Source organism: Rhopalosiphum padi, chromosome 2, assembly GCF_020882245.1.
Source record: "Rhopalosiphum padi isolate XX-2018 chromosome 2, ASM2088224v1, whole genome shotgun sequence".
NCBI lineage: Eukaryota > Metazoa > Arthropoda > Insecta > Hemiptera > Aphididae > Rhopalosiphum > Rhopalosiphum padi.
Genome location: NC_083598.1, coordinates 55763737 through 55779282, shown reverse-complemented (window position 1 = coordinate 55779282; position 15546 = coordinate 55763737). Strand labels below are relative to the sequence as shown.

Here is a 15546-nt window from a genome sequence, read left to right as displayed (position 1 = left end):
ATACGGCTGTAGTTGGTGTCGATATCCTCCGCCGGTGCTGCTAAAAGACGATTTTGCTGACAGCCGTTAAAACACTGGGTTATGATGCTTTCTACACGAACATCACGTCATAATATAATACACACATACACACACAACACACTCGTCAACGAACGCACGTTTTCCATTAAATATCGTATTACTTTTCAATCCGTTGGCAAATCGTATTACGGCCGTGTGTTTGTGCATATGGTGTAGCGTCGGGTCGTGGTGGGGATTAGGGGAGGGTATGAGGGGCTGTTGAGAGGGAAATCCCCCGTTGCCCACGCCGTTTTGACGGTGGTTTTTATTTTTTTACCACTCCGCGAACCCACGTCGAGCGCTTGTCATTTGCAGTTTCCCCGGCGATACGCGCAAATCAAAAGGCCCCCGCCATCACGCACCTCTTCGGACTGACATGCGTGTTTTATTTTTTTTTAATAATTACACATTATAATAATACCGTTATCCCGAAGCGTATAATACGTCATAATGTACGCGCGAACCAGACGGATTACTCGTGCACGCATCGAAATTCAACAAATATTATGGACAATTACTGTTATTATATAGGTGCGACAGTTAAACAGCCGAGTGTTCACGACAAAATCAATCTACTTCGATGATGTGATTCAGTGAGAAAAAAATTAGGCTATTTATTAATCAAAGTCGAGTGATCGGTATGCACTCGTGGAAATTCGGTAGGATCTGTTTGTCAGTTGTCTATAATTAATTTTACAGACATGCGAATAATAATCATATAATATTAAATATATATAACATAAATAATAATAAAGGAGATATCACTGTTATAAATCTGTTATATAATATTTTAATTCATTTTTTTTTATTTATTTATTCGAAAGTAAAAGTTCATTGTCTCAACTGTTCATATAAAATACAATAATTATTTCTAATTATACTATAGTACTTACTTAAGTTATAAGATACTTAGATTCGTATTATGTTTAGAACTCATGCCCAATGGTGCAGTTAAATGTTACCATAAAATATTTTGTCGAGGTCAGCTTTTGTTATTATAATATTATTATAACTTACATGGCACACGCTTATTATACTCATTATTCTACTTGGTTATATTATACATTATTATAACGTCACTTTTATGATAATTTGTTGATTTTGTTCTTGCCATGGTTTCTGTAATGAATGTCAAGGTGACATATATTATTATAAACGATTTTTCTATAATAATATAATATTAAGATACAAGTATATTATGCTTTTCCATTATTATTTGTTTAATTGTGTATATTATTTTTTTTATATTGGCGTATTTATAAATACGGCTGTTTTCACAACATAAAAATAGAAATCAAAGCATCTTTGGACGCGAAAAAAAAACGAAATTAAATTAAATATACCTTTTAAAAAAAAGTATGAGAATGACAACAAAGTTAATGTAAAACTACTTTGAATTTACAACCCAAGCGAAAAAGTCTGGGTATTTATGGCAATTGTTGAAGAAATATGATAAAAACAAAATGAAAAAAATGACATAATATACAAAGAAATAAAAATCAAGACAACATTCATTCTTTATGATGTTATTAACGAAATCATGAAAAAAATCAGTTCTTTTACTATATATATAATATATATAATTAATGGGGGGTACCTGTACATATTTTAAAATCTCTTTTAAATTGGTTGAAATTATTTTTTTAAAAAGATTATAGAAAAAAGATTAATTTTAAATTTTAAAATATAAATTATTTTAGTATTTGATCTCACAAATAAAAATTAATTTAAATATATTTGTTTATATATATATGATAATAATGTTTGTGTTAATTATTTCACAAGGCGAAAAACTAAAACAACTACTATAGGTACTATTTTGATATTTAATTGATTTATAAAAATGGTTATAATAAAATGTCAAGTGTTATTTTTTATGATAATTATAACTGTTTTTAATTAAACTTTACGGAATATATTTATAACATATAACATTGTAACAATGCGTCAAGCGTATTATTTAGAAAAAAAAATATTTAAAAATAATTTTAATTTAAATATAAAATACTTTTATTATATACAATTCAATTTTAATTAGATTGAATGAATTAAGTTATATGTAACGTTTAATGAATTTACAAAACATCTTACATCTTAATACAACAAAATATAACATAATATTCAATTCGGCTAATAAGTATTATGTAAACAAAATCGAGCTTAGAAGTCTTATTAGGTAAATAATTTATACAGTATTTATTCATGCAGATATATAGGATGATATAGGTACTTTACGATATGTAAGCCACGGCATTTTAAAATTAAAATAGCAATTTTTAAATCTAATTTTGAGCGATGGATAATCCAAATTAAGTTGAAAATAAATGAAATAATAATAACTAATAAGTATCGAAGAGCTGAAAATAAAACCTATGCATTGTCATGTTAGTCATAAACTCATAACAGTTTTCTGCAATTTAATTGAATTATAAGGCTTTGAAACAAAACGCAAACAAATATATTATAAAGGTTTCAACTTTGGTTATATTCAGTTAATGTGGACTATAGTTTTTTTAGATGGCGGTTTTTGTTTTGATTATTTTTAATTTCAATTTTTTTTAGGTACATTTTCTGTGAATATATTTAAATTTTAAATACTTTCTATATTTTACATGATATGTATATAATATATTACCTCATTTTGTTGTAAATTTGTAAAACTGTGATTGACTTAATAATTAATACTAATATAGTAATATACTGTCATGTGTGTGTAATCAATAATTTACTATACAGTTAACATGAATTAACATTCATAATACAAACTTAAATTGAATATTAAATTAATTTTTATAGACACTTTTTATCAGCCACTATGATTTTACATGCAATAATTCTATTTTATAATAATACGACGACTACGATGATTTATTAAAAAATCATGATTATAATTTAGATTAATTTGTATATCTTAACAACCTTGCGTTATTAGAAAAAGGCACTGAAATAAAGGTATTTATAGATATAGGTATATAGAACAGTATTATAGAAAAATGTCAAAATGCCAAAATGTCCACAACATAAGAGTGCTAGGGACCAACTTGATTTTTTTAATAGCGTGGCGGTCGAATGATAAAGCGTGTGTCTTCATAAGTAATAGCTATATTAGCCCCTGTATCCGGTAAAATATAAAATTATACCTACCCTGAGCGCATTATAATATGGACTGCACGAAGGGCGCAGATCGTAATATGCGTCGAGGTATAGGTACAGAAGCATAATATAATACGTATATTTTATATTAAACCGTCAGCCATCTATCGTCTCTTATAGACGAATAACGGAATATTTGAAGGAATCGTCCGAACTCGTTTTATTTATTCTCAACGCGAGCGGATTTTTGCGACCATCCACCTTTTCGAATACGAGTATGGCATTGCAGAATATAAGGCGCACGTACAGCCATTTTTTGGCGATTTCCTGACCGTTTTTATATCGAAATTCCCTTTAAATTATACTGTGCGAGTATGTGACCTGAAAAGTTTGACAAACTACATACAACGACAACAAAGTTAAAAAAAAAATATATATAAATATATCTGTAAAACAAGCTGGTGAATGCTCGTTGTGTACTCTTCAAGTCGTTTCGTATACTGTTTAAATAAAAAATATTGGCTAAGTTGAGATGTTCGGATAACTTGTGTGGACTGCGCAATATTGACCCACAAATTATGAAATGTTTTTAAAATCAAAATTTACAATTTTTAAAATATTTGATAATTATTTTCAAAATATTGACGGAAGCTTGAAGAAAATCGGACAACATAAAGGGGAACAATTTCACACGCAAAGTTTCACCATTTTTTAAAAGTCTACCAATCGTCCCGTTTGGATAATCTATAGAGAGATTAAAAAATTGATCACATAGAATAATCAGCTAGAGTTCAGTAACATTCAATCTATAAATTATGTTACACAAAACAACTAATACTTCTTATTCTGTCCAAAAAATCGTAATCTATACAGAAAAAGATAAACTAAAAATTAACAAAAAAATACGCATGACTATAAATCTAACTCAGTTTCTTCGCTTCGTTTAAAACTTATAAATGTGCGAAATTATTGAATGCGATAATATATTATTATAGTAAATATATTATACTTTATCAGTAATATCTAATGATTTTGTACTTGGAATTATTTAATTATTTTAAAAGCCATTACATCTTCCCTATATAATATATATTATCTTCCATGTGCGTAGTGCATACAGTGAATAGTGAAAAGCTACGTTGTATTCGTATACAATTTTTTTTTTACCAATGAAAGATCTGAGGTTCATTACTATATTTATTTTATATTATGATTATCATATCATAATATCGTTCTATACAGTCAACAGCTGAATAAAATATTAATACTGTGCCAACACGAATACGCGACTGCACGCCTGACGAGTAGTATGACGTTTGCGTACCTATACAAGACGTGACGTATTGCTTTAGTGATCGATCATTGGGGATACAAGACGTTATAATAATAACAATATTATAATTTATAACATCTACGCTCGGCGTCTGACACGATGACGGTTTATTTATATTTTTTTCGTTATAAAAATAAAAAATAAATATGATGATAAAAAGAGAAACACTAGCTGCGCGGCAGCGACCCCTGTTGAACTTTATATTATACGAGCTTAATTTGTCGACCGTTTTTAACCGGTGGGTTTTTGCTGATTAAAAAATCATAATAACGGGTCGACGCGCACTAAAACGCAAACGCGCCCGCGTGAACGGGATAGGACGTATAATAATAATAATATTATTATAAGTACAACAATTTTTCACATTACGGACCCCCGCCCCACCGCTACGCTAGTCGGCGTTGACAGGTAAATAAAAAATATAAATACATACATATTTAAGTGTATGCGTTTTGTTTTTTTGTTTTTTGCCGGGACGATGTAATAGCGCACGTCACAAAACACACCCCGTACGTGAGTAGGTATGCGTCCTATAATTACATCCTGGGTCTCGAAGTTTATTATTTAATGCGATTTACGTCGTGTATTTTATAGTTAATTATATAAAAATACTATGAAATAGTTGGAAACGATATTATTACGTAGCTACGAATCTACGACTTTTTTGTACGAGTTGGTCGGTTTTTTAGGTTTACACTAGTCATAGGTCTGATACTCCAATTTAAAACTGTTAAGTGTGATAGTTAGTTCGTATTCATCGCGATTATCGATAGCGAAGGCAAATATAAATATCTTTATATTTTTATTGTGTAACATAAAATTATAATATTATGTTACAATATAATAGAAAATAAACAAACATATTGAGAAATATAAAACCTATCATAAAAAAAACACAAAATATTCTCTTATTTTAAAAATAAAAGTAACAATCACTCGAATCAAAATAGAATACATGCAATCAACCAACTCTTTACTTATCGTCAAAAAACTGTCCCAATGTGCAACCAGTTGCAATCAAATAATGTTGTCATTTAAAGGATGCGGCTAATTTTTAACATGCACTTGGGTCATTAAAAACTTAATTTAAGGATTAAAGATATATTTTTTAATTAAAGACATACGCTAAATAGTTAATTAATAGTTAGAAATTGTAGGTACTTAAAAATATTAAATGTATTTTTTACCTGTTTATCAAATATATCACTTGGGGTTATATTTAGTATTATTTACAACCCTACAGTGAACAGCCATTATATCAAAGCCATTGAGACGGCACCAAGCTAGTTGCATCTTAAACATGAAATTGTATCCCTAGGTCTTTCAATGTTCTATACAAGTTATGTCCTGACGAAAAAAAATATTAAGTTGACAAAAGTGGTGTTTTAATAAATTCAAACCGAGAATTTTTTTCATTGCAATATTATACATATATGCACGTACATTTTAAAAAAGAATACATTTTTTTCGTCATAGTTATAATTAATATAAACTAAAAGTAAAAAATTAATAATAATTACGTATTAATCAAAAATTATTTAAATGAAATTAATTTTGCAAATTGACATTTATTTGGGATACAACCTGTATAGGTACCTCTTTTTTATCATTGAAATACAAATCGTACACAAATAACTTCATCGGGATACAACTCGTTAACTATCATTGAAATAACTCAATAGAAATCTAGAATAATATATATTATATATAAATACTTCAAAATTTACCAATATTGAAGTTTCAAATCGACAAACATATTTCAAACATAGTTTCAAACATATTTTTAATTCAAATATAAAAAAATAAGAAAAAAACCTTAAAATATATACTGATATGCTTATACTATAATATGATACCAATGTTTTATAATTACACTGTTAATTTAATAATTATTTTAGTAATACAAGTATTTATACTTTAAAAATAAAGCACAATTTATGCAGTATTTATCTGTACTTACTGGAGTTAATTATTTTTATAATAAGAAAAAAAAATGTTGTTGACAAAAATTGTGAAAAAGTATTCATATTTTATCGATAATAAAAACAATAAATACTTATTATTATCCACGTTATTTTCTTTATATAATATAAAAGTATTAAGTATTAATATTTAATAACATTATCATAACTTATAAGGATTGAAAACAAAATTCAGTGAGAAATATATTATCTCTCCTCCCATTTCATCATGTTTGACTGACTATATATGACACGCGCAAGGAACACTTTACGATCAATCACTTTGTGACCAAATGCCTAAAATACACTGAAACACGAAAAATCTTCATAAATTCAACGTCTCAGCTTTACTCTTATATGCACTTAATGAAGAAAGCATGGAAATAATCTATTTTAATATGTTTTTTACATTATAAACTCAAGTGAAACGATTTTAAATAATGTTTTAAATAAAGTAGGCTAATATAATCTAAAATTATAAAATAATAACATTAAAAATAAATACAAATATCGCGTAAACTTAAAAATAAAATTGCCGTTTTCTAAAGCGTACTTACCGCGAGAAGGATGATATTATTTTTTGTCTATGCTTACTGCTTAGTCGTTACTATAACTATTCGAAAAAAATTATAGGAACGATATCGAATATAACGTTTTTATGGTTTATCGATTGCAGTGATGATGTTCACTGATGTAATATACTTTTACTAGTAGGTACTACTGAATTTTACGATCTGGGATGATTTCCGGGAACCTCAGAAAGTCGGAAGTAGCTATAATGTAATGCAATACTGTACGATCCAAGAAAGCTGCAAGCAGTACTCTTCAATCATGTCGAGTTCTTAGTTTTTGCAAGTAAATGTATTAGTATTATACTCATTTCATAATAAAACAATATTATATTGTATACCAATACTCAATACTCAGTCGATATCATATATTTTCCAATCAAAATCAACTGTTTACGATTAAATTCTATATAATTGTCATATCAAAATGGGAAACTCATTTTAGTGTTTAACTAAACATAAAATATAGATACTGGTGAATATCATCATTATATAGTACCTACTATCTATAACAATGGTATTATGGTAACAGAGATTTAATCAACTAATTGTCAATTAAATAATATAGTATTACAATTAATATTGAAATACAAAGATAGCTCATTATAATGTACATTTGAAATCAAAAATATTATTAGTAACCACGAGTCGATGAAATTCGCATGGAAATTTATCTATAACAATGCATTTAGTATTTGCACCGTTATGATGATAATATAGTACATTATTTAATTTAAAAATACATTCCACAGGGCATACAATATATTATGTGAAATACTGAAATAGCCAGACAGATGTTGGATGGTTGACGATTCAATTAAAAAGCTGAACAAGTCGTTGTAATTGAACCATACTAATATAATTATTATTCAACGTTTTCCATTATGAATATACGTCAGACGTTTAACCCTGACGGCCTGGATTGAAGTGACCGTGCATATGCCTATACAATAACATACAATTAGTGCCGTCGTCCTACTGGACTCGAATACAACTAGAGCCGCAGACATCGCGAATGAGAACGAAGAATAAATAGTCGTTGCAAATAATATTAATTTAATACATTTTTGTGAATCACAATAATAATTTCAGTATTTTTCGAAACGAGACGGCGGCACGATATTATTAGTGTACGCGTTATCCCGAATCAGTGTCGTTTATTATACAGTTGCACCATCGTTACGTTGACAGTTTTCTCGGTAACATCAACATTTATAGGTAATATTATACGTATTATATATTATTGTAATGCCCTCGAGGTAGATTCGATAAAGGAACAAACAATATCGGCGATTTGGACACGGTGAAACAGAGAAAAGGTTTATGCGCCCGATTAGCCAATGTATACGAATGTATATAATAATATATCGTACGATACCCGCGTATGCCGGAGAGAGGAAAATCGGTCACGTACCACGTGGTACATGTATTATTATCGTGTATACCCGTACGAATTCCGGAACTGAAGGTCATCGTACGCTCGAGGATGGTCTATAGAGGGTGATGGGGTTGGGCGAGTGAAAAAAAATTGCAGGACGTAACTATATATGATATGATACGGAGAGGTCAAATGCACCAACGCCAAGAGTATTGCATGCGCTGCAGGTATTATAGATAGGTATATTAATCTGGCGTGTCGTACATGGTTTTTTTTTACACGCCCGCTTCAACCATTTATTATATCATTGTAATTGAGATGAGGATTTAAATTCTTTTATAATGTGAAAATAAGAAAATTGTCCTTAAAAAGTGATTTACTTCTTAAGCAGTCTAAAAAATACGAAATATGTCCCGAATAAGTTTTTATTTCTATTAAAGAAAACAAATGGTTTAAGTATTGTTTATTACTCTAAAAACAAACAAAATAATTTATTGTTAGCTGCAGCTTTAAATTTATTAATTTTCGTTTATAAATTATAATGCATATTGCATTTGTAAATCTTCGTTATTATAATTTCTAAAGCTCTGTTTTAGATCATACATTTAATATTTAATCTGTATACTTATTATTTGTTGATTAAGGAATTAAGTGATTATTGTTTTATAATTACATTGGACAATAATGCTCAATTGTTCGGTTGTTTTATATTGTTATTTTAAACCATTCAATATCTGAATTTGATTATTTTATATAATGTACCTGTTTGTTTAGTTTATAAAATATCATTGTAGTTTGTACAGTCAATTCTTACATTTTTATAAAACAATTTAGTCTATGTCTATTATAGTTATCAGTATACATGCAATTATGCAAAAATTTACTCATACTTGTTTGGATTACAATATAATATTATTTTCAAAAAAGAGTCTCTACAATTCAAAATATTAACGTTCTTTTGGGTATGCCGTGAAAAATTGAAAATAAATTTCAACTCATGTTGTCGATTCTATAAAAGAATAACTAAAGCATCGCACAAATATTACAGAACTTAAACAAACTATTAAACGTTGTATTTATACTAGAAATTTGTGTCCCAATTATCATATATGGATAATAAATACATATACGATATTTTCCGCAGCAACAATCAACAATAGTAATTTGCGGAAACCGTATATGTGCGTGGGAATATTATGTATATTATGATATAGGCAATAGGCATGTACACAGTATGCACGATAATACTGTGAACGAATTTATTATTATTAGTATTATGTGAGCCCCCGGTATACGAATATACCTACACTAAATTTCTATAACTATATACACGACCGTGCAACCACCTATATTGCCAATGCCGTATACCCACGTCGCAGTATCTTTCCAGTCTGCCGACTTCGTTAAAATCTCCGATGTATTTCGGTCACGTAGTTAAATTTGTTCGACTGACTGAAAAAAAACGTGGTGGCATATTATAACCCCCATTGCGAGGGATGTAGGCGGATAAAATATAAAATAAAATCAGAAGAAAAAAAATAAATCCTGATAAATATAATGCGGCGGCGGTGACAGCGATTGAAATATCGTTGAAAGGTAGAAATGCAAGCGCGTCGATGACCTCTTGAATTAAAATGTATTGAAGCGCTTATGCGTCATCTACGTTTAAAGTGCTAAATATAACGACTAATTGTATAATATATACTTAAGAAAATTATATTATTTCGTTAGGATTTATGGATACGTTAAGTTTCAAATTATCATTAATATATTTTGTTAGATTTTCATTCGAAAATTAGAAGTAAATACCCAAAGTACAATTTTGAAAACTATAAAAATATATAAAAATTATATTATAATAATATTTTTTTTGAAAACTTATAATTAATTTCAAATGATCCCTCAGTTTAAATTCTAAATAATAAAAATGTAGACATTGTATACTCCAAATAGTTCTATATTAAGCTATTTTAGAAAATAAAACACATTTTATTGTTTTTTCAAAAATACACAATGTTAATAAATCTATTTTTAGTAATTTTTAAACTTCAAAGAAATGCATTAAGCCATAATAATACTATAATAATTAGTAATAACTAATTTAAAACGGTTATGCAATAGAAATTAATTATTATAACGTATATCTAACTGATCAAATATTAGTTATTCAAATCAACAATTAAGTTAACTAAATTAAGTTTAAAAACTTGCTTCTATTTTAATTGTTTTATATAATTCAACAAGGTCAATAATGTTAAACATATTTATTGGCTTCAACAGTTTCTGTTTTTGACAATAATATGATGAAATATGTATAATAATATATTTATTATATTATAATATGTACCTAAATAGTAAATCAATATTAAAATATTTTGTGATGAAGTGTTCTTTTTTCTACAATATTAGTCTCAAAAATTAAGTGGTTAACATTAACATTAATTTAAAAATAAATATATTCACGAATTAAACAATAAAATAGAGAATATAATGTTTTTCGTAGGGAAAAGAAATTTTTTTGAATACTTAAGGAAATGTAACTTAAGTAACTTTAATTATTAAAGCATGTAACATGTTATTTGATAAATTAATAAAAAAATATTATTGTTTTAATATATAGAATATAGTAGATATTAATATTTGATTATTAATGTAAAATATTTTTTGACTTAATAATATTTATACAAATATATTTTTTTATGTAACGAAGTATAATATTTCATTTTAAAAACACAAGTTCCTAATTAAATTAAATATTAATGTATATAACCTTTACTTGTGTAATTTAGGTTTTAAATATTCTTAATAATATTATCGATATGTAAATGTAATGTTTTTAAGTGTTGTATAAAAAATATATCCTGGATATGTTATACAATATACCTACATTTTCATTAATGAAATATTCTATATCATAATATTTTAATAAAAAAACATGGGGTCACCATATTCAAATATAGAAAATGATTTTTTTTTTATAATAAAATTGCATTGTTTTAAAAAGCCATGATATTCTAAATACGGGCTAGGTACTATTACTATTTAAAAAAATAATAGTTGTTAATGGTTGTATAGATAGCTATATGTAAAATAAAATAAAATAAAAATAATCATGTGTTTTTTAAGCTTTCTAAAGAGTGGTTATTTTTTGTTAAATGAGTGTTCACAGTTAAACAAATTATATGCTGCGTTAACCAAAAACAGGTGAGAATATAATACAATAAACTAATATTACAAAATAATAAGTTTTAACCCGTATCGGTATACATAATGTTATATTATGTATTACAAAATAAGTAATATTAAAAATGACATTTTTCTAACTTGCATGAACTAGTTTTATAAATCGACGAACTAAAAATGTTAAAATATAATGAGTATAACTTACCAGGTATTTTAAAAATATTTATTATAGGCTTAAAGTAATACTCAGTATCATTATACTAACGTAATAAATCAAAAATAAAAAAATAAATTTTTATATACTTTAAATGCATATAAAAATTATAAAAATTATTAAAATTAATAATTTATTATCCATGGGAGTAATAAAACATCTTTTGTGGGGAAAAATACGATAATAAATAGTATCATTTAGATTAATATTTGTACATAGTACTATATCATGTATATTGTATATAATATATGAAATTCAATTAATGTTCTGAACGATATCTAATTTGATACGTGCATTATACAATGAAATTCGTTGTATACGTTTTTAAAGGAAGCTTGTAGCTATAGTAATATGTTATTTAAAATCTTTAATTTAATTTCACAATATAAAAAGCATTGACGAATTTACATATAAGTAAACTATAGAGAAAATGAAACCTTAGATTTAATTTAAAACGTACTAATACGTATTCTATATTATTATGGATGATATAACAGTTGTTTTTTTACACGAAAATCATTTATAATAAGCATGCTGTATGTACAATTAACTGTCAGTTGCACGGAAATCATATTATATTTAGGTACTTAATATAAATAAAATGTAATACAAAATGAAAAAAAAAATAGTTCTTACTCCTCTGTAATTTTTATCTTCTAAATAACTTTATTTTCTAATCGACATTTTCGTTTGAATCAATAATTTAACATTCAAATAGTCAAATATGTTTTCCCTAATGCCTATTTACCAATATAAACTATTGCTTAATCATGTCTATCAAGTATAAAATTATGCATTTATAATATTTTAATATATTTTATATTTATAGCTTTTATTAATTTATTGACGAAATAATATCATAAAATGTAAATTATCAAACGTTGAATGGATATTCAACTATTGAGTTTATTTAATATTAGTATAAAATAGTCCGCATAACACAATCAATAAAATATTTTTTATACCTATACTCAATTATTTTTATTTATCAATTGCATAAATTATAATGAATTTAATTGTATAACTTACCTTCCCCTTTGCGGTCCAGTTCCATAGTCATAAGAAGAACTAGAAGCTATGTCTGAATCTAATATTTTGCCAGATTCCATCCCCAGCGAATTGTTGCATTCATCTGAAATAAAAATTAATAGTTATTAGTCATTCATTTGAGTATAAAGTATAATTATTGTTATCATTATTGTATGATAATAATAATAAAAATAAATAAAATGGCTATAAAATTTAATTCTTATGCATTAGTCTCACGTCGGTGTAAGTTACCTCGAAACAAGGTAGTAATAAGTTAAAGTATTAAATTATTTAAATTTAAGATAATTTAGATAGCTAAGTGTATACATGTAACCAGGCTATAGAGATATTTGTAAAAACAGATATTTTAAAATTGTTAAAAATATGAGGCTCATAATAAATTACTAACTGAGATAAGTATAACATAGCAAAAATATAATGAATGGCCTTTATCATACTATCTGTTCCTCTTTTTTTTCTTTTTTCTTTTTAACTGAAAAACCCACTAATTACTATTTTAATAAAATCTATGTTGATCATAAAATATAACGAAAAAAAATATCAATATTAGATAATGATATTTTTACATACTCATTCATCTAGAGTTTTGATTTATTCTAGACATAGATGAATAGATGAAGATGAAGAGTAAAATTTGAATTTTTATACAGATAAAGATAAACATTTTTGTTTGAGAATACGAATTTTCTATTTTAATTTATTTCAAACGCATTTAAATGCATTTATTAATAACTATCACATTTTATTATTGTATTGAAATTATAATTACATTTTAAAAATTATTTAACAATAATATTGTGATGGTATGTTTAATTGAACATAAACCATACGTCATCGACAGTATCAACATTTTTATGAAACGTAAATAAATTGTTCATACTATGGTAGTTTGATAAAAATGTGATATCACTCAATTAAAATTAAAATAATAAATACTTTCAGGTTTTCATAACTCGGATGCAATGTTGATGGTTCGATAAACTAATAAACACGTTGTCAAATACGTTTGAAAATTATAAACAAATAGTAAACCGTATAAAAATCTTAAATCATTTTGGAAATATAAATTGTATTTGTTCAATTATTTAATAATAATATTTATCAATTATTTTCAAACCTAAATAAACTGTTCAACTTTTTTCTTTAATAATAGTAACAGGAAAAAACTAAAAAATATAAAAGCTTTTTTTTTTTTGGTATTCAAATTTACATTTAAATAATATATGTTTACGATACCAATGCAAAATTAAATTTGACGATATTTAAACACGAGGCGCTTTACGTATTCAACAGCTGTTCTGGACAGAAAATAGAGTCACGTTTAATAAGCGTTGTGTTCTCATCAGCGCATGTTTAATACGTGTCCATGTGAAGCGGGTTTAATATATGACTGTCACGAGCAAAATAATAACCAAGTCCAAATGTATCAATGATTAATAGCAATATACTTACCAGACCTTTTTATTTGCAATTATGTTTATATTCACAGTGATATCAAAAATAAAATTCCCTATTTACATTTATTTTTAGTACCTATAACAGTATATTATTTTAAAACGCACTAAATATACTGAAATTAAATGTAATAATAAATTAATGTTATTGAGAAATAATTTAAAATAATAAAATTTAATATATCAAGATCGGTGCAATTTGTCTTTAATATAATCGTATCTATTTTATAATTATTCAATCTAGATAAAATAAAAATAATAGAATAGTTTTATCTACATAAATATAGGTACCTACATATCAATATTGAATAAAAATGTACTGCACAATCACCAAATTTATAAATAACTGATTATAACTGATAAGTACAATGCTTCTATAGTATACTGCTTCAATAAGACAATAAATAAAAATATTAGTTTTTATCACGCGAATTTTCACATATTATAAATTAATAAATATTAATTATTAGTAATTTATTAATTTCGTAAAATGTACACTACCAATTAATTTTTATCACGTAATATATATAATGTGACAAATAATAATAAATATTATGTGTTTATTTAATATAATATCTGATACATTATTAGGAAATAGTAACCTACAGTTAATTGTTTAAATTTTTTTCAATCTTATAAAACTCATAATATCGTAAATAAGACGTATAATTTAGGATAATTTTAAATATACAAATACAACTGTATGGGGATATACAAGCCACACAGGCATTTAATCAGGATTTTTTAAAGTGAAGTGTTTTATTTTAATATTTAAATACAACATAGAGAGGGTTCATACATACATCATGGAGTCATATGGTCACATTAATACATTATAAAATACGTTTAACTTTTGAATACTTCGTTAAACAAAATTAATGAAAAATAAAATCCTTTCTAACCTAACCTAAAGCATTTTTAATATATAATTATTTTTGGATTACATATTTATATTGCCTATAGATGGGGAGGAATCATGGATGTCTTAACACCCAAAACATTCATTCTGGCTACGCGCCTGAAGCAACATATATATAACTTAAAATTACACTTTTCAACTGTATGTATAAGAATCGAGGCTAGTATTTTCAGTGTTATTTGAATTCTTGAAAAAAACATGAGTTATTATGTAAAAATATCTAGAGAAGGAGATATAACGAGGGAGTTTGAAACGCAGTAACATTTCAGAGAGGAAATACCTCATCCTTTCATTATCTAAATTAGGTCACTTTATACGTAGGTATACTATAT

At 26.2% G+C, this 15546-nt stretch overlaps 1 protein-coding gene across 1 annotated transcript in view; it reads right to left on the bottom strand.

Annotated features, from left to right (window-relative positions):
• LOC132919685 (discoidin domain-containing receptor 2-like) overlaps positions 1-15546 on the bottom strand; it is a 251170-nt gene that overhangs the window by 144206 nt on the left and 91418 nt on the right. Inside the window, exon 3 of the mRNA XM_060981460.1 lies at positions 12821-12923. Within this exon, the coding sequence (XP_060837443.1) occupies positions 12821-12923 (103 nt within the window). The remainder of the gene's footprint in view (positions 1-12820; positions 12924-15546) is intronic.